Here is a 23,994-nt window from a genome sequence, read left to right as displayed (position 1 = left end):
TTTCTTGCTTCTTATCAAAACACAAGAAGAAATACTGCAGAGAAATCAGGTACTATCAATGAGATTAATGCATTATCTCTTATGTTGTTGCATTTAAGCCATATTATGCAATTCAATGGCTTTACTTTTAAAGTTTTTGCCATCTGTTATTGAAACCTGCAGCCTACTGACCCAGCCTACTATTCAGTCACTCATCATGCACAGACAAGCCTTTTGGTTTTCTTAAGGTGTGTTCACTCTTTACCAACTGCACTTCCAAAGAGCCTGAGGATCACAAGAGAACTTATCTAAGACATTCCAGTAGAGTTAGATTATAAAAATAAGAATCATGATCATACAAATCCTATTTTATGAAGGAATACATTATTGAGGCATCTTTTTTTAAAAAAAAAAAAAAAAAGAAAAATCCCAAACCACCAAACTGAACACTTACTTGTCATTTATGCAAAAAAAAAAAAAAGGAACTCCAAATATGATGCACAAGTAAGAATTATATGACACATTCCTCTGAAAAAGTAAGGAATGACTGAGAAAAAGGAAATTTAATTAATATATTCTACATTTAAATTCAGCAAATATAGTCTACAAACAAGAATTACTGTATATGACACATTCTTCTGGAAAAATAAGGAATGACTCAGAAAAAGAAAATTTAGCCAAAACATCACTTTACTTTTTAAAAAATCCCTATTCTGACATTTTATTACAATAAATTTTTTTTCAAAGTACTGAAACACTGCTGTCAATTTACACAAGGCACTCCCATATCTACGTTCCACTGTCTTTCTGTCCAATGAAGTCTGGCCACTAATATAACACCTGAGATTTCAGAACCAATAAATATTATTATTTATTTTACTGTGCATTTCAGCAACGTGGTTGTTCTATTGTATATAAATTGTATTTACTTACTCAAAATGTTTCTTTTCTCATTTTAATATATTACAATTTGACCTAGAAAAGCTGCTGTGAAGGGCGTCGTACAATTTTTACAAATATTCAGTATGAATAAAACCATTATCACAGGGTTCATGTGTCCATATCAGCCAACTCATTCTCTAAGGGTGCATCTCTAGGTATCCAAAAGAGTACCAACTACATTCCAGAGGGCAATACCACTTGGTTTGAAGGAAGCCCACAAAATACAAAAATAATCTTTAGAAATAAACCACATTCAGGAAATCCAGAATGCGGATGATGCATTGGAGAGAACAAATAATAAACCAAGGGAAGAAGGAATAAACAGAGAAATACGGGAATGATGATGACTGACTGAATGGAGCAATAAGCCTTACACCTCATGGCAACATCCATCACTGACACAGTGTTCTGAAAAGTTCTACCACTGATCACAGATCAGAAACAAAGTTGGTCCTCATGATCAAAAAAGAAACAAAATAAATATTAACATTATGAATGGCTCAGCAACCTGGCTTGCTCTTGCAAGTTTAAGAAGAGATCAAACGTAAGTATCTACCATTTTACAATAATTAGACTACTTATGATACATGCCAAGAGAAGGCACTGAAACTAAAGTATACTTCAACATGTTTATTATGTATTACAGGACATCAATATATTATGCAATGAGTCTGACAGAACTGCACAAGTTAATACTTAAGAAATATTAAGAAAATGAATGACAATGTGTTCAGGACAAGAGGGATTAAACAGAAAATCATAACTCTTCCATATAAACTGGTATATAGTTAAAACATTAAGACAAGATTAGTACAATATCATGCCTTCATAATGAAACATTTAATAGAAGTCATGCAGCCAAGCACATGATTCTTCATACACAAAACAAAACAATTTTAGTCAAAGCTAGATGTTAAAGAATTTTCTTTTGGCTGAAGTCATTATTTGAAAGCAAACAATAGTATTATTATTAAGTTAGATTAATGCTCACATCCCTTCAACAACTCAGGGAGAAATGTGATCCCTACACTTTTCATTACAGAGAAACAAAATAAGTAGCAGGACAAATCCTCCATTTCCCATTTCTGCAGATGGTAAGAAGTATCATGATATCTTCCATCTAGGCACTAATTGAAACCAGAGAAGGGTGAGAGTTTTCTCTGAGTGTACTTTCTCAGATTCATTAAATAACTTTTAAGGCCATACCTAAACATGCTATATGGGAGGGAGGATATGCAATTGCCCAAGAAAGAACACTGTGTGACCACCTATCATACAAATTTATTGTAAGGTAAGCACTTCCTAGATTACTGAAAACAGAAAAACCATATATGGGTGAATCATCTGTACTGTCTTATGACAGCATGTATTTGGGTTTAGCTGTGCATGGGTGAGTTTGTTTTAGCCAGCACATTTGGGGTAATCTTTTCTCTTGCAGAGTCATTACTTTACACCAATAATTTAAAAGATGTAAGTGAATTTCATAGTTTCCCTGAGAGAACTGCAGTTTCAGCTGTTTAAAAAAAATCCTATAAAAGGCTGAAGGCATATATGTAGACATAGGTTTTTTCCTCAAAATTTGTTTTGAAAATAATTAGGATCAGATGTTCTTTTGTGTTCTTAGATCTCTGAACTACCCATTTTTAAGAACTGGAAATATCTACATGCCCTCATAGATACGGGAAGGAATTTGTTTAGTTTGCATTCTAATTGACCAATTCATACATCTTTTATATATGATTCAGAATAAAATTATATGACAAGTGTTTGCATTTTTACACTTTTGTAATGCAGTTTGAAATTCAAATAATGTATACAAAAAATGCACATGTCATGAGCAATACATATGGACAATGTGGGCAATGGGCAAATGCACAACACTGGCAAACTGATGAGGAAAATGGAAATAATGAACCTTGGAGCAGGAAAACTGAGCAAATCTAAGCCTGACATGCATCCCTACCCATACAGCTGCTAAAAACTCCGGAATTCATACAGGTTTCTGCTTGATCTTGTGCATGATTAAAAAAAAGGTCAAAGAAATGCTTTAGACCTCGTGTGAACAAAGCACCTATCTACTAGTCATTTAATACCATGTCTCAAAGAAGTGCTGATGCTGAAGCATTTCTTCTCATTTTTGAAATGTGCAGAACTTTGATATAGCAAATGCAGCATAAACTTTATATTTCTGAAGAGCAATTTGCAATTTGTGATATTTTAGGTTAAGCATAATTAACATAATTCATTTTATTAAAATAACCCACGGATGCTAGTTACCTATGGATAGAAGTCTGCATGGCAGGGGGAAAAAAAAGACAAATGCATCATTTGCATGAAACAAAATGGGTACTGTCCTAGTCTTTATTACGGTGATATTTTTTACCCTTAAGTAAAACCATATGAAAACTATGAAATGGATGGGCGTGAGCATTTGTCATGTGTAGAGATGTTGATGATAGCACAGATCTGATTATAGCAAAAATTCATGCTAAAAAAAATCCATTCAGGAGAAAGAAGAGATGGTTGTGGATGGTTAGCTCTGAACACTCTAATGTACTGATAAATAATACTGGCTTAAGTACCCATATTCCCTTTATACCATGACTAGCAATGAAAAGTGATGATCTAACTCAATGAACTTGCACTGACAAAAGGAAATACTGCTTCAAATTAACTGTGTATAAATTTACTGCAAAGGATCTCCAAAGTATCAAAAATGGTCTTACGATTCACAGGAACAGCAACTGACCAGCAGATACATATTTCAGTAAAATACAGGCAAGGATCAAAACAGTTCTCCACTATGGAATAATAAGATCCAAAAACAGCCTGTCCCTCAGCATAAGCATTATCAACCCATATCTTAATTTGTTTAAGCATATATTTTGCCCAATGTCATATGGTTAACAAACCCAGTTCTACAGTTTGAACACTTTGTGCTCTTAGAATTCTCCAGGCCTCACAAAACCTGGCACTGTGCTCATGCAGAAGTTTCTTCCAGGTTTTTTAAGTGTCAAAAGGTAAGCGACAACAGGAAGGCTTTGAGGCAATGCAAAGTGCTTTTTCATGGCAAACTTTGTTGCCTCTTTGCCTCAGCGAAGACTCGCTTGATTCCACAGTATAAACTTCTGTGTTGAGGTCGATCTAAATTGCTTTACCTTTATCCTCTCTTATATCAATACCTCACAACACAAGCAATCTGTAACCAAATGTTATTCTTGTTTAAGTCCCACTGGTTCAATAGTGTTTACACTCTAAATCACAGCAGGCACATGTTTGCATGCTGAATCTTAGCAAGTACATCCAGTTTTGCAGGCCAGGAAGGAATCAAATACAAAAGAAAAGGTGAAGTTTAAACATAAGGACAGAAACATCTCAGATGAATTTCAGTATTACATGGGTACTGACTCATGGTGGAGAAACTCAGTGATTTCTTCCATTCTCCAGATTTCAGCGCAAATTACAATTTATCTAGAATAAATTAATCTAAAAAAATTGTGAAGTCCAGCAATTTGACTGACAATATTTTCTCTTGCTATAAATGGCGAGTAACATTTAGAGCATTTGGATTCCCATATCTCTTGCAAAGACCATGGAAATTAAAAATGGCCTTTGTCCCTTGGAACAACCCAGATATTATCAACAACTGAGAAAGGCTCTTTATAGCAAATGCACCTTATCCTTCCAATACTAAATTCTAGCCATATGAGTTTTAAACATTCAACATGTTTAAAAGTAAAATTGTAAGAGTGGTTCCTGCCCAAATTAATATGTCTGCACTCCATATATTCCAGCTGTATTTTCAATAGTGTTCAGACCCAGTGATAGAATTTTGGGAATGCTCACTCTCCATTTTATCTCAGTCGGAGGAAATCCTGTGAGAGTTCATTTTCTGACATTTTTATTTAATTTTGGAATTTCATGTGTGCTACCCAGGGTATATTGCAGTGGCTTGGTGTCTGAATTCCTGCGTTATATCACGCAGAACACTTCTCTTCATTTCAACTTCCTCTTTGACTCTAAAATTTTATTATGAGCAAAAAAAAACGGTTCACATAAATGGTAGGGTAATCACTTAAATTAGTGAAGCATAAAGCCAATATAAACCTTGCTTGTGAACCCCTTTGTGTGTGTGTGCCTTCGAGTCAGTTTTTGATTCCTGGTGACTGCCTGGACAAGTCCCTGCAGTTTTCCTGGCAACGTTTTTGGAAGTGGTTTGCCATTGCCTTCTTCCTAGGGCTGGCAGAGAGTGACTGGCCCAAGGCCACCCAGTTGGCTTTGCACTTAAGGCAGGACTAGAACTCACAGTCTCCTGGTTTCTAGTACTGGTGCCTTTAAGCTCTACACCAAACTGGCTCTTTTTGAACCGATTTTTAACTCTTGATAAAATAAGATGGTTTTTCAGTTTTTGTTTTTTTGTCACAAGTTTTAGGGCCAATCTTTAAACTTGTTTGAAGGAAGTCATAGAATTTGCAGTAGAAGAAAAGCAAGCATTTGATTTTATTCAATCATGTCTTACAAAGAAACTGCAGTAAATAAATAAAAAGAATGATATAAGAAACTTACCTTAAATAAATTAACTCTGGTAAATGCCAGAATAGCAGATTAGATATTTATCTACTTCAGCATTTGGCCTCTAGCCATAGTAAATCAGATGTCATTGGTTATTTCATAAGCATAATAAGACAGACCACCACCCTATTACATTAATTACAACTACTTTTTCTCATTCTCTACCAGGTCTTTTGTCCAGCTTTCTCTTTTGCTTATACCAGTGTTGTCCAAACTTGGCCACTTTAAGATGAGTGGACTTCAACTCCCAGAATTCCCCAGCCAGCATGGCTGGCTGGGGAATTCTGGGAGTTGAAGTCCACTCATCTTAAAATGGCCAAGTTTGGACAACACTGGCTTATACCTTAACCAAACGCAGACAGAACTGGGACTTTTCAAAAACGTGTCTACAAGTACAGCTGTTGAGGTTCTCCTCTTGCTTCACTGCTTTGAATAAATGTAGCCTGAGGCTCCAGTTTGCAGCAACACAAATTTGTACACCATAACTAGAAGTATAGCGCCTCTGTACACATTCCATATCATCTCAGTTGAAATCAAGGTAAAATGTGTTCATATGTAAACCACATCCAATTCCCAGGCAACTGAAAGAAGAGAAGAATAAAGAGAATGGAAACAGCTCTTAATTATCAATGTATTCGCACAGTGGAGATCTACTCCTGCCAATGTTTTCTCTATATCCAATACTGGGATTGGGCAGCACAAAACAAACAAACAAACTGGCAATAGTATCTCCATGGGACACCTAATTATAAGTTGAGTCATGAACTAAGAAAGATCACTGTATTTGGGAACTTAAAGAATAGTTTGTCTAGAGCTCCAGTAAGGGAAGACATAATATCTGCAAAATGTCCATTAGGATGGAAAGAAACTATACCAATGGAGAACAATTTACAAGAAAGGCAGACGAGTATGAAAGATGTCTCTGTAAGGAACAAATAACTTGAAAACTAAGAAAACAGAACTGACAGTGAACTGGGCACTTCGCAATGCAAGAATATTTACATGTAGCTCTTCCTGTTATGAATATTAGCAATTCCCATTATAAAATCCACAACAATTCCCTCACTGTCTAAATCACATGTTCTGGCAAAACATGATGAACCTTGTATCATTACCAGACTGATATTAGCACAACACAGATGTGACTTTCTATATTCTATATTCTTACCAATTTGAAGTACATATGGCAACCACCAATCAGGAACATGATGAATTCCCTTTTAAGCACACAGCTGGTAGTGCTATAGGCAGATGGCTTATAACAAAGCATACTTCCATTTTTTTCCTGCTTCATTTCCACTATATGCTTCTTCTATTAGCTTCCATCATGGTACTTGCATAAAGTCTGTTTTCATGACAGTACACTGTTAAAATGTACCTTATATAATTTCATATCTTTTCAATTACATATAGGACGTCTCTCCATGCATGTAGCTTCTCAAAATTATTCACCTAATTATTTTAAAATATTTTGATAAACCTCCCCCAAGGATGGGACAAACTTGATGTCAAGCAGAAAGTCCATCCAATATTCCTGATTAATATCTTCTACGCATATAAAGAGAGAAACAAGTCCTATGTATAAGAGACCTCAAATTCCAATTATGCTTTTCTGCTTTAATGTTGGACTGGACTGAGAGCCATCTGTATCCCAGTGGGGGAAGTGGTTGGTATCTCTGCATTTTTATTGCAATGGATTAATTTGATCTCAGGCTCTTTGCTTCTGATTGTGCCAGATCTTGCTATGGGGCTTATGTAGAGCCCAAAGGTACTTTTACAAATGATGCTGAAGGAGGCTGGAGTCCTGTAGCATGTCAGTTTCCCATTTTTAAAAATGAAAATGTTTTTAAAAAAATTAAAATCAGGTGAAATTTATAGATGCTAAAAAACAGGGCTATTAGCACATTGATGTCAAAGGGACTATATTAGCTATCCTGCCTTAATATATTCTGTATGTATGTATGTATATAAAATATATAAATGCAATATATTCTGTTTACATTTTTCAGACTTAGATTATGAATTCTGATGGCTTCAAAGGCTTTTTAGGTACAAGGGAAAGCAGTATTAAATACAAGAGTAAGCAGGATTAATCTCAAGGTTAGGTTTCCTTGCATTAACTCAAATCTCCAGCCTTCTCCAGTTGCTGGCAATTTTTCTCATGTCTCCCTTCCAGTACTTTAATTTTTACCATAGCAATGTCCCAAGTAAGTAGGCTCAAAATTATTTTACTCCAGGCACTGAGTCCTCACCTCAGTTTTCTCCTTGTCTACCAGGGCAATCTAAGTAGAGTTTCTGGGAGCTACCTTAATGTCATGAGGCATACGAAGATTAATCTCACCACTGTAGTATAGAGAACTATAGTTAAGGCTTTGGACTTGGACACTGATGGGCAACTTTGGACCAATCATACTCTCTTAGCCTAAGGCTTTCTTGAGTGGATAAAATCAGAAGAGACCCCTCTGTATGCTGCCTGGAGCTATCTGAGGAAAGATACACTGTAAATCAATCAAATTGGCTTAGGCTGTAGATAAGCTGCACTCTTTCACAGTTTTTGTGGTGTTGGTGAATATCTTAGTTTGCTGAGTCTGGAATGAATCCAGCTAAAGAGGGGTGATCACAAGCCTCCAGACATCCTTCTGCATTTCAAAAGGTCTATGCTCAAAGGATCTGGATTTACACCCTTATAGATTGGTTACAGTTTCTCTTTAGTTTAAAACCAAAATGGTGTATTGCAACTTCCATATTCAGAAAATATGTAAATGTTTTAAATCTTATTACTCATTTTTAGAGTCAACCTGCTAGCAAGAACTGGTGTACTCATGTCATTTCTGCTTGGATCATCATTTTATTATTTTATTATGTTTATGTATTGTGATTTTGTAGTCTGTTAGGTTCTGTTGAATTTAACGTAAGCTGCCCAGAGTCCCTTTGGTTGAGTTGGGCAGCCATACACATTTCCAATAAATAAATAGGGACACTCACACTAAAGAACAAAAGGCATAGCAGATAAGTGAATCAAATGCTTTCCCCTAACCCCGCCACTACCTGACCTGTCCAACTGTTTTTATCAAATATATGAATTCAGCTTTTAGTTAGAGTTTTCCTCTCTGATTTTGAGTCAGTCTGAATATAGCCAAGAAGCAAAAGATCCTATTTTCACTATGGAAAGTTGTACTTACTCCATGTGGGCAGCTGCAGCTGCAGGACACATAAGCCAATCCTAAGCATGTTACTTTACCACAGACTTGCAAAGAACTTCCTCCCAAGCATTTTTGTACAAGATTACAGTTTTATAGAGCAACCAATATCCTCACTGCAGAAAGTTAAAAAGAAAAGGCAGCATCTTTCCAAGTACCATATAAGATCTTTACTTATTACCCAATGCTTAAAAATATTTCAAAACGAAGGAAGCACAGAAGTATTGCAATAAGGGAAGACTCACAAGACAACAGAAACATTCTGTAGGGGGCAGTCTTTCTAGATTCAACCCAATATCAGAAACAAACATTCCTTTAGAACTTCAGTTTGTTCTGAACCCAAGGCTCAAACAACTGAAGCTGTTCCTGTGTAAATCTACTAGCTGACACTCAATGCCTAAAAACTGTAGCAGTCAAAACATGACCCACTGTGCTGTAATTTGTTTAGAACTAAGTGTCACAGAAATGTATTTCTGAGCAAACAATGTAAAAATTGGCTGAGAAGCACAATTTTAATTATCAATGTGGTCTGGCTATGATGCTTACTCTGAAGTAACCTACTGCTGAGTTTCAGTAAGAAAGTTCCTAGAAGTCAGCCAGAAAGTATGTATTTTTCAATTTATAGATTTCAGTAAGTATGGGAATTACCCACCCACCCCCAAAAAAAGGAAAGCTGCAGAAAGAAAATAAGGTGGTCAAATTATATTACAGTATTCAATAAACTCTGAAGAGAAAGTTCTTGCTATCTTCAGCTACAGTTCTCAAACAACTGAGCATTTGTGTGTCTTTTTTTAAAAATTGTCAGCTGGTTTTTAATCTTCCCCAAAGAGGATGAAACATACCATCTCTTATTACCTTATGGCATTCTCTAACTTTGCAACCAATCACAATCTTTTTTCATTATCCACTACTAGACTTCTGGCTCAAATTTTCTCAAGCATTATAGCCATATGCTATTCACAGACTTTTATTTTTAAAACCATACCAGCAAATCACATCCCTCGCCAATATCATGCAGCAAAGGGTGGGAGGAGGGAGGGGAGAAAGAAGAGGACCTCTTTCTGGTTAATGTAATTCAAAATACACATTTTTGAGATAGCAGCAGTTTTAAATATAGCAAAAGTCACAAGTTCTTGATTTGAAGGAAATGTCTGACACAGAGATTTCAGCCTTTGCTTCAAAAGCAATCCTCAGCAAATACTGGTTTAGGAAGAACAGACTCTGCACACAAACTTCTTGGAAGTTCAGACTTTTTAGAACCACTTTCCATATTCCAGTACCCTCCCTGATGGCTGGGAAGGATGGGGGCTTTAACCCTGCACAGTTGCAAAAAGTTAACAAAGTGGTGGCAAAACTGGTCTGATAAAAAGAAAAGGGGCGCTGCTCAATAAGGTGGGAGGTGGTGTGACGTCCCCCATCCTTTCTACACCCAAGCTATCGCTAAAGACGTCAACATTAAAAAAGGAAAGGAAAAAAAAAAAAAGATGGACCCAAACTGGCAAGGATAGCGTCTATACACCACAGTCAGCCCTCCTTCTTTAAAACCCCAGAGAGTGTAAAGATCCAAACGGGACCTCTTCAATGAACGGGACCCTGTTCGAGGCTTAAGCTCTTAGAAGCAGCCGGGACACCCGGGACATTCTTCAAGTCGTACCTAACGCCTGATTCCTCATCCCAGCTGTGCTCGCATTTATTCAGGAAAAGCAGCACTTCAGCCCAAGCATGAGGACTTTTCCTCCCCATTTGTGGAGGCTCAGCGACTGAGAGAGATTTGCTCTCATTCTTTTTCAAGTAGGCTATACCCAAACCTCAGTCGCCTGCCTGAACCAGGCACCCCCAGGACCATCTTAGTCCCTCCTCAGGCTATTAGAAGTGGGCGGCAGGCTTTCCCGTTAAAGGAGCTAGAGATCCCTTTGTTCGCCGTCCAGAAGCCGGGCGGGGGGCGGAGGGGAGAAGGAGAGCGGCGCAAAGGCAGCTACTCACCGGAGATCTCCGCCTGGGGGACCACGTTCGGGCTGAATCCTTTCGCTCCATAGAGTTGCCGGAGCTCAGCGCAGCTCCTCGCTTTGTTGCCACCGTCACTCCTGGCCGAACAGGTCGCGGCGACACACAGTAGCCAAAATCCCCCCGGGAAGAAACGCATCCTGCCGCGCGCCCCGATCCCTCCTCCGAAAGGAACCTGCAGCCGCCGCGGGCGAAAAGCGAGCCGTGCCCCGCCGGTCTCCGCGCGCCGCTGGGTGCTCCCTTTTCAAGAGCTCTTGCTGGTTGCAGGGAGGTGATCGCTCAACCCCTCCTTCCGTTGGGCATCCCTCCCTACGGATGCCTTCCTTTTTCTCCCCGCTGGCAACAAGCAAACCCTTCAGGGGGAGGCGGCGAACAATACAATCTCAGTGCGCCGCGCACAAGGTGGCCAAGTCAGCGGTGGGGGTCAAGCCACTTCCAGACAGGGAAGACACGGCCAAGGGGCGCTCTTCGACAGCAAAGAGTTGGAGGGCGGGGAGGCTCAACGGCGGCTCTCAAAGGCAGATCCCAGCGAACGTAATCCGCGTGCCGGCTCCTGAGATCGCCTCCAAAGGCCAACTGAGAAAGAGGGAGGTTGCATAGAAGAACCAACCTGAGCTTTTGTATACAATGTGTGATTTTTTGAAAAAATCCTTTTTTTTTTAAGCACAGTTGCTCGATTAAACGAGACGCTTCATCTTTCAGATCTTGCCCAGAGTGTGGAGAAGAGAGAGGATGCTAAAAAGAACTGGAAACGGTTATAAGTCCGGGGGGGGGGGAGAGTTTGAGCGCGGAAAACGACGGCGGAGCAGAAGGGGCACCCCGCGCTCTGCCCCGGCCGGACTGTGTGCTCGTCTCTCAGGCAGGAATGAGACGCGCGCGCGTCTGAACGGCTCCGCCGCGGCCGTGAGCGGTAGCGGCAGCACGGAACAGCAGCAGCACCAGCAGCACCACCTGCACACACAACCAGACACAGAAAGAGGCGGCTCCACAACAAGGCAAGGCTTCCCCGCCGGACGTGACATCACACTCAACGACAGCCAATCGGAAGAGAGCGTGGCTTTTTTGCTCCGCGATCCCACCGAAGCCCCACCCCTTCTTTAACTGCACGCGCAGCTGTGGGATGCTTTTTCCGAAAACTGCTGCTGGTGCTCCCGCTCCTCCTTGGAATTGCCGCGCAAGCCCTCCTGAACTGAGAAGCAGCAGCCGGTTTGTCTTTAGCCGAAATCGGAGAGCGGAGGGAATCTGGTGGATTGCGTTAAAAGTGTGGCAGCCCGGAGAGAGGGAAGGAAGCGCCTTTTGTGCGCCACGCATTCCAGATTTTTGCATACACACAACACATGGCCTTACTTGACAAGTTAAGAGATTAGTATGCAGAAGCGGGGAGGAGGCAATTGTTTGACAGAATGCAGAGAGCCCGGCAAGCATCCATTTGCTCACGGTTCCCGCAGCCTTCGCAGAAGTGAGAACACGGCGGAGGCGACTTTGTCTTCTTTATGATCTGGACTGTAATGCCCACAATCCCTTGCCGTGGACCCTGCCGTGTGGAATTGATGGATATTGAAGTCCAACACATCTGAAAAAGACGCCTCATTGCCTATCTTAGCAAAAGCTCGATCGCCCGCGAAGAAATTGTTTAGGTGGCCGCCGCGCGTGCCAGAGAACGGCCGCTGAACGCTTCTCACTGGGCTTAAATAGTGCGGGGCTCGTGTTAAAGTAACACGGAGAGCCGCTTTCATCGCCCGCGCTAGTTCATCTCGCGCTTCCGCGGCCAGGAGGACCCGCAAAGGCTCGAGAACAGCAGCCACAGCACGCACTGGCGCTATTGTCTCGGTCTCGCCTTTCTAATAGCGCTTGATTGACTAGGGGAGCAGCCCTCTCGGATTTCGTTCAGGAGCTGCTAAAAAGATGAGCATTGACCGAACCTACCGCCCTTGCCAGCCCTGATTTCCAGAAAGGAATAGTCGTTCTGAGTCTCAGAAATACCTCTCTTCAATAAGGGACGAAAACTGGGGGGGGGGGGGAGGGGGAGAAAAGCATCTCCCCTCCCTTCCCCAAGATTATCGATCTGCAAAGCCCAAAAGTGTCAATACTGCCAGCTCAAGTATCAAGTAATCACTCTTGCTGGATATTAACCCTCACGTAGAGAACAAGAGCCGCCTGTGTCTTGCAGGGTGCCCAGTTTGCATAAAACAAAACCCAGTGCTAGTGGCCACAGAATATATTAGTTTTTTGCCAAAAAGGCCATCAGCAACTGCTAGGGGAAGTGCTTGAGATCTCTGTGATCAGTTAGAAAGTACAGAATGAAATTATTCATTAAAGGGTGAGTTTGGGAGCACTAGATTATTATTGTTAGACATCAAGGGTACCCCTTATGAAGATATTTGACAAAAACCTTTGAGCACAGCGGAGCTTTCTGCAACAAGCAAAAGTCCCCAACCTCAAGAGGAATTTCTCTGGGCCAATAGTAATATTCCTCTATGAAAAGCAGCACTCTAACAGGTTTCCCGTCCCTTCAGGAGGAAAGAAAGAAAGGAACTCACTGTTTCTGGGGGGAAATGCTGAACAATTGCTTTTTGTCTGGCTCTCCAGTGCTGGGAGCATTCTGATGAGGAAGCTTTTATTTTGACCAGGCTGTACCACTTTGGGGGCTGAGTGCTGCACTTGACCCTTGGCATGCTAGAGATGCAAATGGGTGGGACCATGATAAAAACTAAATTTGATATAATTTAAATTGGTTAAAAACTGTTAAGGTAATTACTTGCATTTAATAGTTCTCTACTTCTATCATGTTAAAAATTAGATTAAGGTGGCAACTCTGAATGGGCACTGAGGCCTCATCCATGGCTTATATTCTCTATTCTTGATTAGACTAGAGCCACATTTGAGAATCCTGATATCAACCTTTCTTCATCCAATGCCTTCTGATTATGCTGGTTGGGAATTAGGAAAGTTCTAGTCTAAAATGCTGGGGATATCAGGTTGAGGAAGGCTGCCCTAAAATAAAGAAGGCGTTTAACAATAGATTTCTTTTCCTAAACCTTTATTGCATTCTGAATGATCAGAAACATATTCTTGCTAAATTCTGGAAACACATCTCACATAAAAGTATGGCACTGACATTATTCATAGGTTCCCTTCTTTGTTTCTTGGATTCACCTTTCCACAAACTTCAAGACAGCTCCTTCATTATAGTCCTCTTTCACGCTGAAAATGGTGTTAAATCTTTTGAGAGCTAATTCTTGGAACATCAACACATTGAACAAAGGGTTTGGGTAGGCAGATCAGAATAGCCTGCAGTCATCTATGAGAAACAGTGTTTCTGAAGAAGAGACCTAAAGAAGGAGGGGGAAGGCTGGAGTAGAACATGAAACAAGTAGTGTATAAGCAGAAAACAACAAAGAGAAATAAAGCCAGTGACAGAAAATGAAAATTCATCCAGCCATAAAGAGCACTGCTTGTCAGTCACTAAGAGAAAGTTCTGTCTTCCTGAAGAGCTGATTTAAATATTAGAATGTGCCAGCATGATAAACAAAGGACATTGTTCCTGGCACAAGATAATATGAAGAAAAAAAGGAGGGCTGCAAATATCACAAAGAAGTAGCTCTTATCTGCAACTTTCTATCCAACCTGCAGAACTTTGGATGTTTGGAAGGAAGAATGAAGGATATAGAAAAGTATTAAGGGAAAATACTGCATCTGTATTGGTTCTGAACGTGATACTTCCCAGTTCCTAATTTGCTTGAAAGTCAGAAACATACCCATTTTAGGAAACTGAAAATGAACTTAAAGTTTATAGAATTTGCACCTAAAAGTAAGCATAGGTCTATCCTATGTCATATCCATGATCGGGATTGTTCTTACCAATCCAGAGCCTCACTTTTGCACAAAACACAGTAATGATAACCCAGATGATTATTTGCATCAGCTAACTAGAAGTTGTAGAGTTATGCCCTTTGTACTAATTTACTTAGAAATATTTTTACTAAAATCAGTGGAAATTACTTCCAAACCATTCTGATTTCTGCAGAGGGCAATCAGGATGACTGGCATCAGCAATTCCTAGTGAGGTATGGGAAAAATTAAAATTATTCTACCCATGATTGCTTGTCTTTAACTATTAGGATTTGGGAAAGCTTGCTAAACGCTCTGTTGATAATTTCTTAATCAGACTACAAAGAAAATAAGTATTGTTTATGAGATAAATTAAGAAAACAGGTTTGTTTATGTAAAGCATTTTGTTCCATTTTAAATTCTTAAATAGATTTGACTGTACATTGACTACAGCTGTCTGTAATGCATTATAGAAGTAAGATAAAAGGAAAATATGTTTATACATCAAATATTCTTGGCATTTCCAATGTAAAATATGAATAAGTGAAAATTTTATTTAAAAAAAATGTTCTGCCCAATTGGGTTCTTATAGCTCTCTTCAGCCTTTTTTGGTACTCAAAACATGCAACAGTTCAAAATATCTCCTTTAAGAGCATCTATAGCAAAATTCATTCAGCCAAAAAGCCATTTCTCCAAATGAAGATGAGTAATTCTTACCAGTATTTGTGTGCTCAGACTGATTAGCCAAGAGGATTTTAGTGTTTTTTTTTTAATTATAGTTATTGGTCTATTGTATATTATCTGATCCAACAGAAAGAAAGCTCTTAAAGTTAGCCCAGTGCAAGGACTCAGCACAGAAGAGTGAAATATTGTCTCTGTTCAAACCCCAGTGTGTTCTAAGCCACAGTTGACCCTTTATTAAGGAAACTAATAGTCTAGATACTCATATTTATGTGCTAGAAAAGCTGAAATATACAGAATAGGACATGCTTTTATGAGGTCAATTAAAAATGTTCACAAAATAGTTAATAAACTTGTTAATTTTCTGGAGCTGTTCACCAAGAAGTTTTTTAGGTGGGATATAAGTCTTTCAATAAATAAATAACATAGCAAGACTATTGATTGAAGAGGATATAAGGGACGTGACAGATAAATAAAATAAATATTAAATGCAGGGGAGGACAAGGGCAGAGGAGATAACAGAAGGTTCATTAATGTAGTTGCACCAGAAGTTTGTGATTTATCACAACAGTTCTATGTATCTGTTCAGCCTGAATGCAGGAGTGTACGTCTGTAGGTAGGGCCCAGATGTGTGCATAGCAGCTCCACCCTAATATTTCTTCATTGGCCCTAGCATTTATATTTGACTACTGCTTTGAAAATGTCAAAATAGCATGTATGAAGGGAAAGTGTTTGTGTTTCCCTTCAGACCTAAATGCATATTTGACAAATTACAGAGCATTGTACTTATGGAAATATTAAGGGTGCACTGACATGATCCCCCTGGTATCTATACACCTTCTTCTCTTGTACATTCTCTGTATAAATATCTAAACAGGACAAACTGAGTTGGAATGTAGTTTTACAGACATAACTGGATTAAGTTCTCAGGATGCAGTGTGTTAGTACATCTTCCAAAGAAATAATGAAATGCATGACAATTGGATAACCCTCATTTATCATCAGGAAGGGTGTTAAACAAAATGGGAGAAGGGACTGTTTGCTTTCATTGTAGGTTTCCCTACAAATCATATAAATCTTTTGTCTATTTCTTGTTTTTGTTTTCTCTTTCTTTTGTCTGTTTTTTGCCTGGCATGTATGTTATAGTCTCTAAATGGTTCCTGAGTATTAATACCTAATTGATGAAAGCAGCATTCAGATTCTTATTCACTGGAGACATTATTAGAGAAGATTGCTAAGAATATATGTTTAATACTCATATCAAGTCTTTAAGAGAGCAATTTTTCTGAAACCAAATATTAGAGATCTGAAAAAGACAGCCATGATTAACTGTGTAGGAGTGTTCTTATTTTTTCAAAGCAGTACCTAATTTACAAAGTGTAAGAGCTAATCATAGTCGTCAATGCTTACAAAAACTGGAGATAAATTTCACCACAGTCCTAAATATCTTACTTGAAAGCAAATCCTACTGAGATCAGTGGAATGTTCAAATAATATACTAATGACAGATGGATAAATCTCAGTAGTCTCAGTCTGATGTAGGGGAGGGGAGTAGAACATCTCTAAATCTTCATAATTTCCTTGTAATTCAAAAAATGACACAAGCTCATCTTAGTTATAATAGCTGAATATTTAGTAACAAAATGATGTCTTCAGTTTTATTTACTCCAATTTGGCGCAGTGGTTAAGGTGCTGGATTAAAAATTGAGAGACCATGAGCTCAAAAGTTGGCTGGTAGAATTTGGGCGAGTCACTCTCTCAGGAGTGAACATTATATATGCTGCCATGAGTTGTAAAAAATAAGGGTAGAATATAAATCTAATAAATTCACATATATCTCTTGTCTACCTTGTAACTGACTAAATGCAAGAACAGCACATTTCTCTGTGATTACATCTGCCCGTCCCACTAGATCCACCAGACAGAGCATGCTGTAGGTCCTGTCAGCTCAGGAGCTACACTTGGTGGGTCTTAGGCAGCGGGCCTTTTCTGCTGTGGTGTCTGCATTGTAGAATATCCTCCCCACCTGAAGTGAGGTTGGCTTCATCACTTCTGTCCTTCTGCAGGTCCCTCAAAACCTGGATGTGTCATAAGGCCCGAGGATCTGAGGAGACTGGTGAATTATTGAGGTGGCTATACTATTATTAATATCTCTTTGCCTAATATATCTCCTCTTTTAGCTTGTTTTTACAATTTTAATGTTTTAAAAATATTAATAATAATTGTTTGATATTTATTTAATGTTTTTAGCCTTGCTGTACACTGCCCAGAGGCATTGTTTGTGAGATGGGCGCTATATATATCTGATAAATAAATAAAATAAATAAGTAAAACTTATATTGAAGATTGGCCTGTAAATCTCTTATGAGATTAAAAATAATCATCTCTTGACAAAGCAAACACTAAAAAGTAGAATTCTACCTCTGTTTATAGAGTATTGCCTAAACCACATTAAATCAATGAGATGTAATAACTTAGGGACTGTGGAGTAGATGGTTTATTCACACTTTATGATGCTTGAACACTTGAGACCACCACTAATGTAACTAATACAATTATTGTAGGTTCTTATTAAATATTTACTGTTACATATGATTAAAATGACTTTCTATCAAGTGTTATGATTGTAGTTTGGTAGATGTTCCAAGTGGCTTTGATGGAGTTTCACACTTATTAAACTTTGTTGACACTGACAGAATTACTTGTTGCTGACAACAGATGTCAGCAGCAAGTACAGGTAAACCAGGACTGAACACAGCAGATGTGCACAGTTACATATTTTCTTATACACTGCTTTTTTAAAAGAAAAACAGAGTAATTTATTGTAATTATAACTTTATATTGGCAATTGCCTGGCAGAAACCTAAACCAGATTTATCAGCATCTGAGTTATAAATAATAATGAAATGATATCTATACATCAATTAATAATCAACAATATGCCACTAATACCCTTTCTGATAACAAAGGATCAGATTTACAGGTGTCAAGTAATTTTAGTAGTATCTAGCAGCCAGGGTAGCCAAGGACACAATTTTTTTTTTTAAAGAATAATAATGCCGATCACCAAAGGCTGACGATTCCATTCACATGACATGCTTACTCATATCTAGCATGAACCACGGGTAAGTTACTTATCCCATGACCCTGCAAACCAATTCTCAATTTTAATGTATTAAAAAACCATTGTGTTTCTTGAGTCCTTCTTAGATAGCCAGAAAACTTCTGATGTATGGTATATGAGTACAGCAGTTTCTTGCTCAATTGTACTGATGAAGTTTCTTTTGTTCCAGAACAGCTATTTTGAAATATGTAATGGAGTATCTGGGGAGGTTAAATGCTCTGATATTACTTTCTCTTTATTTTAATCCTGATGTCAAACATGAATTCTTTTGTGCAAAGCTTAACCTAGGTGTCCTACATAAAATCCAGAGGGGCATTGCTGACAGATGATGGAAGATATCACATTAGAGGAAGAGCATGAGAAGTCACACTTTAGCAGAGTGGCTGGTTTAAATAAGATTATTTCAGCTAAAGAAGGCTAGTGCTAATAACAGAAGAATAACCTGGTTAAATTACTAGGAGCCAAGTAGCTATTTCAGCTAGGAGAATAATCTCTGAATCACTTAAATTGTGTAACACTAATCAAATCTGATCTTGACAAAGCCAACTCTTACTATCTTCTATAAGATTAGTAAAGATAAATTACCTATATCCAAATTGAAACATTGTTTTATCAACAGCAAGCTTGTTACTTTATTCAAAATATAGAAATGATAACTTCAGTGGATCTTTCTAAGTTGACCAGTAAATATTATATTTATTATTGTTTCTAAACAATATATCATATCCTGATCCTGTCTATATTTTAATGTTCCATTAAGGTACACTACTAAAATAAACAAAATAAATTCCACATTGGGAAAAATTTGGTGGTGGGAATCCCAGGAAGGATGTTAGAGAATCCATATTGAAACATGTTTCTCATTATTTCTGAAGAATAACTAAACAATCTCGTAGTTTCCAATGAATTTATTTATTTACTTAATTTATATAACCACCCATCTCACAAATGCAACTCTTAGTGGCTAACAATACTGAGGACAAACCCCATAAACACTCAACAGTAACAATAACATCTCACCAGCCATCTAACCTCCTAGCCCCCACATCCAGGTTTTCAGTGCTTTGCAAAAGCTTGGCAGCATCAAGGCCAATCTAATGTAGGGGCATATGGCAGTGCTTTTTAAACCTGACAACTTTAAGATGTGTGGACTTCAACTTCCAGAATTCCCCAGCCAGCATGCTGGCTGGGGAATTCTGGGAGTTGAAGTCCACACATCTTAAAGTTGCCAAGTTTGAAGAACACTGGTGTATGGTGTTCCAGATGACAGGCGCTGCAACAGATAAAACTAACTTTACCTTTGATTTTTATTCAAATATTAAGCATAATACCTATATAAATAGGTGCAGACAGATAGAATATCCATCTACCAATGGATTGGCATCTACCAATGCCAAATGTTTCTTTTAAAAAAGCATTGTAATATTAGTTTTCCCATCCCATGCCTTCTAGGTGTGCTGGAATTCCATCTGGCAGGATTCCATCAGTCAACCAGAGTGGAGACTGTAATTCCAGATGATTTGTAAGATTTATTTCCATTTATAATATAAGGCTGAATTAGTATATGCACCTCTAATTCATTAAATTCAAATAGGTGTTTACATATAGTAATTCCGTTTTATTCAAGAATGGATGATATCAAAACATGGAGAAATGGGGGAAAATATAGGTTGAATTTACTGGCAAGTCTTAAATTGTTACTTTCAGCTTTCAAGCATGGCATTAATGTTCAATTTCTTATAATTCTTGCTGAAAGCTAGAGTTTCTCCCTTATGGCTAAGTAGAATTTAGCTTGACAGACTCAGCTGCAGTGGCTGCTAGGAAAAAAAATCCTTACAAGAAAGTTTTAGACACAAACCTGACTGTGGATAAAATAAGATACAGAATTTTCAAAATGTGTATAACTGTTATGTAAAAGCTTGCCAGTCAGGTGCAATGACTCACAGACTGACATTTTGGGAGAGAATGCTATCTTTTTAAAAAATAATAACATTGATAATCTGCCACTGATGTCTCAACACTGGAAAATTTAGAAAAGAATCATGTGGTGCAAGGTTGAAAAGCCACAGGGCAGCCACAGAACTTATGAGATCACAAGACCACGATAAGAACTAGGAAGGAATGAAAGAATCCTGAGAAAAAGGGCCAACTTTCTGAAAGGTGAAGTATTTAATTTGAACTCTCCCTCTTGTATACTCCTGTGTAGAAATAAAAAAGGCATAGAAACCCAATATAGAATTGATACAGGATAAAGAATGCAGAGATGACTTTCATAGGTCATTGCAGATCTGGTTGAAAGGGTAGAATGACTAATGCTAATGACATCTAATGCTAAGATGGAGTTCTCTCTCTCTCTCTCCCTCGCTCTCTCTCCTCTGTGTGTGTGTGTGTGTGTGAATGATTTTTTCCATAAACTCTTGTGGAAAAGAAATTGCTTTTGATTTGTTAAAACATGGAGAATATTTTTTGAGGTTTTCATAGATGGGATGCTGGGCTGGGTCTTGCCTTTGCTCTCACAAGTTACAGCATATGTGAGAATGTCCTGTCTTTCATTATACAATCCACTTTCCAGTAATCTGCAGCATCTCTGGCTTTCTACACTTCAATTAAATCTCCAAAGAAGATTTCATTGGACTTTTTTTAAAGGCCAGGAGGCAGGGATACCTAAAGGAGGCTGCAGAGTGTTGAAGAGCATCATAGCATAAAGACCCCTAGCTTCCCTGTCCATCTAGAAAAAATATTATTATTCAGAAATGTCACAAGAAGAAATTCCCAAATACCTTTAGAAAAAGCTGAGAAAACAGCAACCTGTTTTGACTTGGGAAGAAAAGAATTTGAAGCTTTGTGGATACATTTTGACAAAGTACTACTTTCTACATTCGTAGGCACATTGAAAAATTATCTTCTGTTCTCTGGGTGTTCCCAGCTCATCATCCTATTTTATTTGTGCAGTCTAATCTATATCTATATCTATATCTATATCTATATCTATATCTATATCTATATCTATATCTATATCTATATCTATATCTATATCTATATCTATATCTATCTATATCTGTATCTATATACACACACAAAATATACACACACACTCCATTCTGCCCAGTAATCATGCTCATTCCATTTTACTGAATTTGGGATCTGTAAACTAGAGACTACTACGCAATGTATTGACAATCAAGATAATCATTTCCCCCTTTATTTTAATAGTATTGCTAAAACGACTGAATACTTTTCCCTGTGAAAATCTTCCTATGGCTTTAAATTATGTATCTGATCAGGATACAATGCTATCTAAATGTATAATTTAGTGTTAAAGCCCATGAACCTAGTCCACCTTCTTGCTTCCTGCACATGTTTGTACACTTTAGTTTGCATCTACACAGTGTATGTGTGTTTTGTGTAAAGGTGAAGTTGCTGTTAGTTTTTGTTTTTCCATATAACCTGGAATTATAAATTGCTTCTGTTTGTGTAAAACAATCTTAAAATTAAATATATTTTGTTTCGGATCACAGATCACAATAAACTATGGTTAGTTGAAACTCATCCTTGTATTTATGTGAGTTTAGTACAAACGGCTGAATGTGACCATTATTCCACTGAAAGCCAGTTTGAAGATTAGAAATTGATCATATCCTCCCATATTTACAAATCCTTTATCTAGGTGGGAACTATATTGATTTCATTCATTTTATGAACAAACCTAGAAAATATCAACAGTGTGCATTTAACACACTGATAATCAAATAATAGTCAATTGATTATATTAAAATAGGAGGTTGGAATTTTCTTTTACATACTAAAGGGCTTTCCTCCACTTTCCTGCTATTTTCCATCTCTTGCAACCATCTAATTTCTTTCCAAAATGAAAAATGAGTTTCCTAATCCCAGAACTCATGTTGCACTTTTAAAACAAAATGATAGAGTTTTCCCCAAATCTCTTTGCTAATATTTTTTGAAATGAACTATTCAAAACTATTCAGTTGAAAAACTGAAAACTTCTTTGTGGAATGACATAATAAATGCATGTTTTTTTCCTCTTGTGATAGGTTGTATAAACTCAAAAACTGATAGTCTGTGTCATTATTCATATCTTGAAATCCAAGAGTACCCATTTGGTTTACATGAACTTTGCAGAATTTTCCAGCCTTTTTCCTTACTTTTATCCTTTTAACTCTTCTTCAACAAAGCAAAGAAGCTACAGAGACCCAGTATCAGGATGAACTTTAGTTCAGTAATGGATTCATTTTCAAGTCTCTCATCACAAACAATTAACACTTTATCAACCTTAGGCCAGCCTACCTCAACCTGGTGGTCCCCAAGATAAGTTGGTTGTGTCATTTCTCAACTGGCATTGTGGCACTACTGGTTGGGGACAACATGTCCTGTAGTGGATAAAAGGGATTTGTTTTATTGAGTGGCCTATTAGTTAGCTGAGATCTCTTAAGGAATCTCTAAATGCAGCGACTGTCCAATAAGCATCAGATGAAAAAGATTCGGGGGAGGTCTTTAAGCAATGAGTCTTGTCTAGAGGAAGCAAGAATTTAGGGAAACTAGATTTCATGTGACTGTGGCTAAGAATTCATGCCCAAAGCCTGGATTTTTCCCCAAGTGCTGGCATAGGGTAAGACTGATGAGAGGACTTAGTGAAGGACTGCCTGTGGAAGTTTAACTTTGGTGCCAGGTTTTTATATTTGTGGTTTTAATAGATATGTGTATGTATTAATGCAGTGACTGTCCAATAAACATCAGATGAAAGAGATGAAATCTCTATTTCATGTTTGCCAGGCTGCCTGCAGATTAATGAGTACTAATTTTGGAATATAGATCTCAACCTCATATAACTTGTTGCAATTAAACTTTCCTCTCAATTTTTTACTTTGTTTCTTTTTTAAAAATAAAAATCTTTCATTTTTTTATTACTACGGTGTTGGATTTGTAATCTAGCACCACACAATCCAAAAGCACTTGGTCTAGGTAATCCTGTTTTAGAATCATTTTGGAGCCATTTATTACAAGCTTTTTCCTGGAGAAGGGTGAATTCCTGTTCTGCCGCACCCAGATTATAGGGAGGGGGATATTTCTCCATTCAAGCACAGGTGGTAGCAGTGTAACTATCTGTCCAGGTAGAACTCTTTTACTTGGGTTAACAGCCACACACAGATATCCTGACATTCAGGCAGAGGGGGTGTGAAGATAGAGATCCAAGGAAAGGGTATTGCAAGCTATTTTTCCCATTGATAATAGACCAGCTCCTCTTAAGGGCGTCATGCTGAGGAAGGCTAAAATAGCAACCTATGGAACCCATGGAATTTCAGATGGTGGCAAACTAGCATCTGTGGCCTATAAGCCCAATCAATCAATCAATCAATCAATCAATCAATCGATATCTCTGAAGATGGATGTAAGAATTTGCAAAAGCAACTGAAATAGACAACTTAAATTGGTACTTAAAGGCATACAGAGCCATACTACACTAATTCCTGATTGGCTAGGAATGATCTACAGATCTAACCCTCCCTATAATCTGGGTGCGGCAGAACAGGAATTCACCCTTCTCCAGGAAAAAGCTTGTAATAAATGATCAGGAATTAGTGTAGTATGGCTCTGTATGCCTTTAAGTACCAATTTTTTGTATGCCTTTAAGTACCAATTTTT

General features: G+C 38.0%; 1 protein-coding gene across 4 annotated transcripts in view; it reads right to left on the bottom strand.

Annotated features, from left to right (window-relative positions):
- GPC1 (glypican 1) overlaps positions 1-12,641 on the bottom strand; it is a 261,586-nt gene extending 248,945 nt beyond the window's left edge. The window contains exon 1 of one of the 4 annotated variants that reach the window (XM_088132337.1): positions 10,677-12,641. In XM_088132337.1, coding sequence (XP_087988463.1) covers positions 10,677-10,836 — 160 coding nt within the window. In that variant the 5' untranslated portion in view covers positions 10,837-12,641. Of the gene's footprint in view, positions 1-10,347; positions 10,491-10,676 lie in introns of those variants that run through there. The other 3 variants (XM_088132339.1, XM_088132336.1, XM_088132338.1) reach the window with 3 other exon arrangements.
- Between the last annotated feature and the right edge of the window lie 11,353 nt (positions 12,642-23,994).

This window comes from Python bivittatus, unplaced genomic scaffold (genome assembly GCF_059951505.1).
Source record: "Python bivittatus isolate LINGU-HERP-01145 unplaced genomic scaffold, Pbiv_v1 ctg000980_np1212, whole genome shotgun sequence".
NCBI classification, from domain to species: domain Eukaryota; kingdom Metazoa; phylum Chordata; class Lepidosauria; order Squamata; family Pythonidae; genus Python; species Python bivittatus.
Note: the sequence above shows the minus strand (reverse complement) of the source record. Positions and strands in the feature narration are given on the sequence as shown.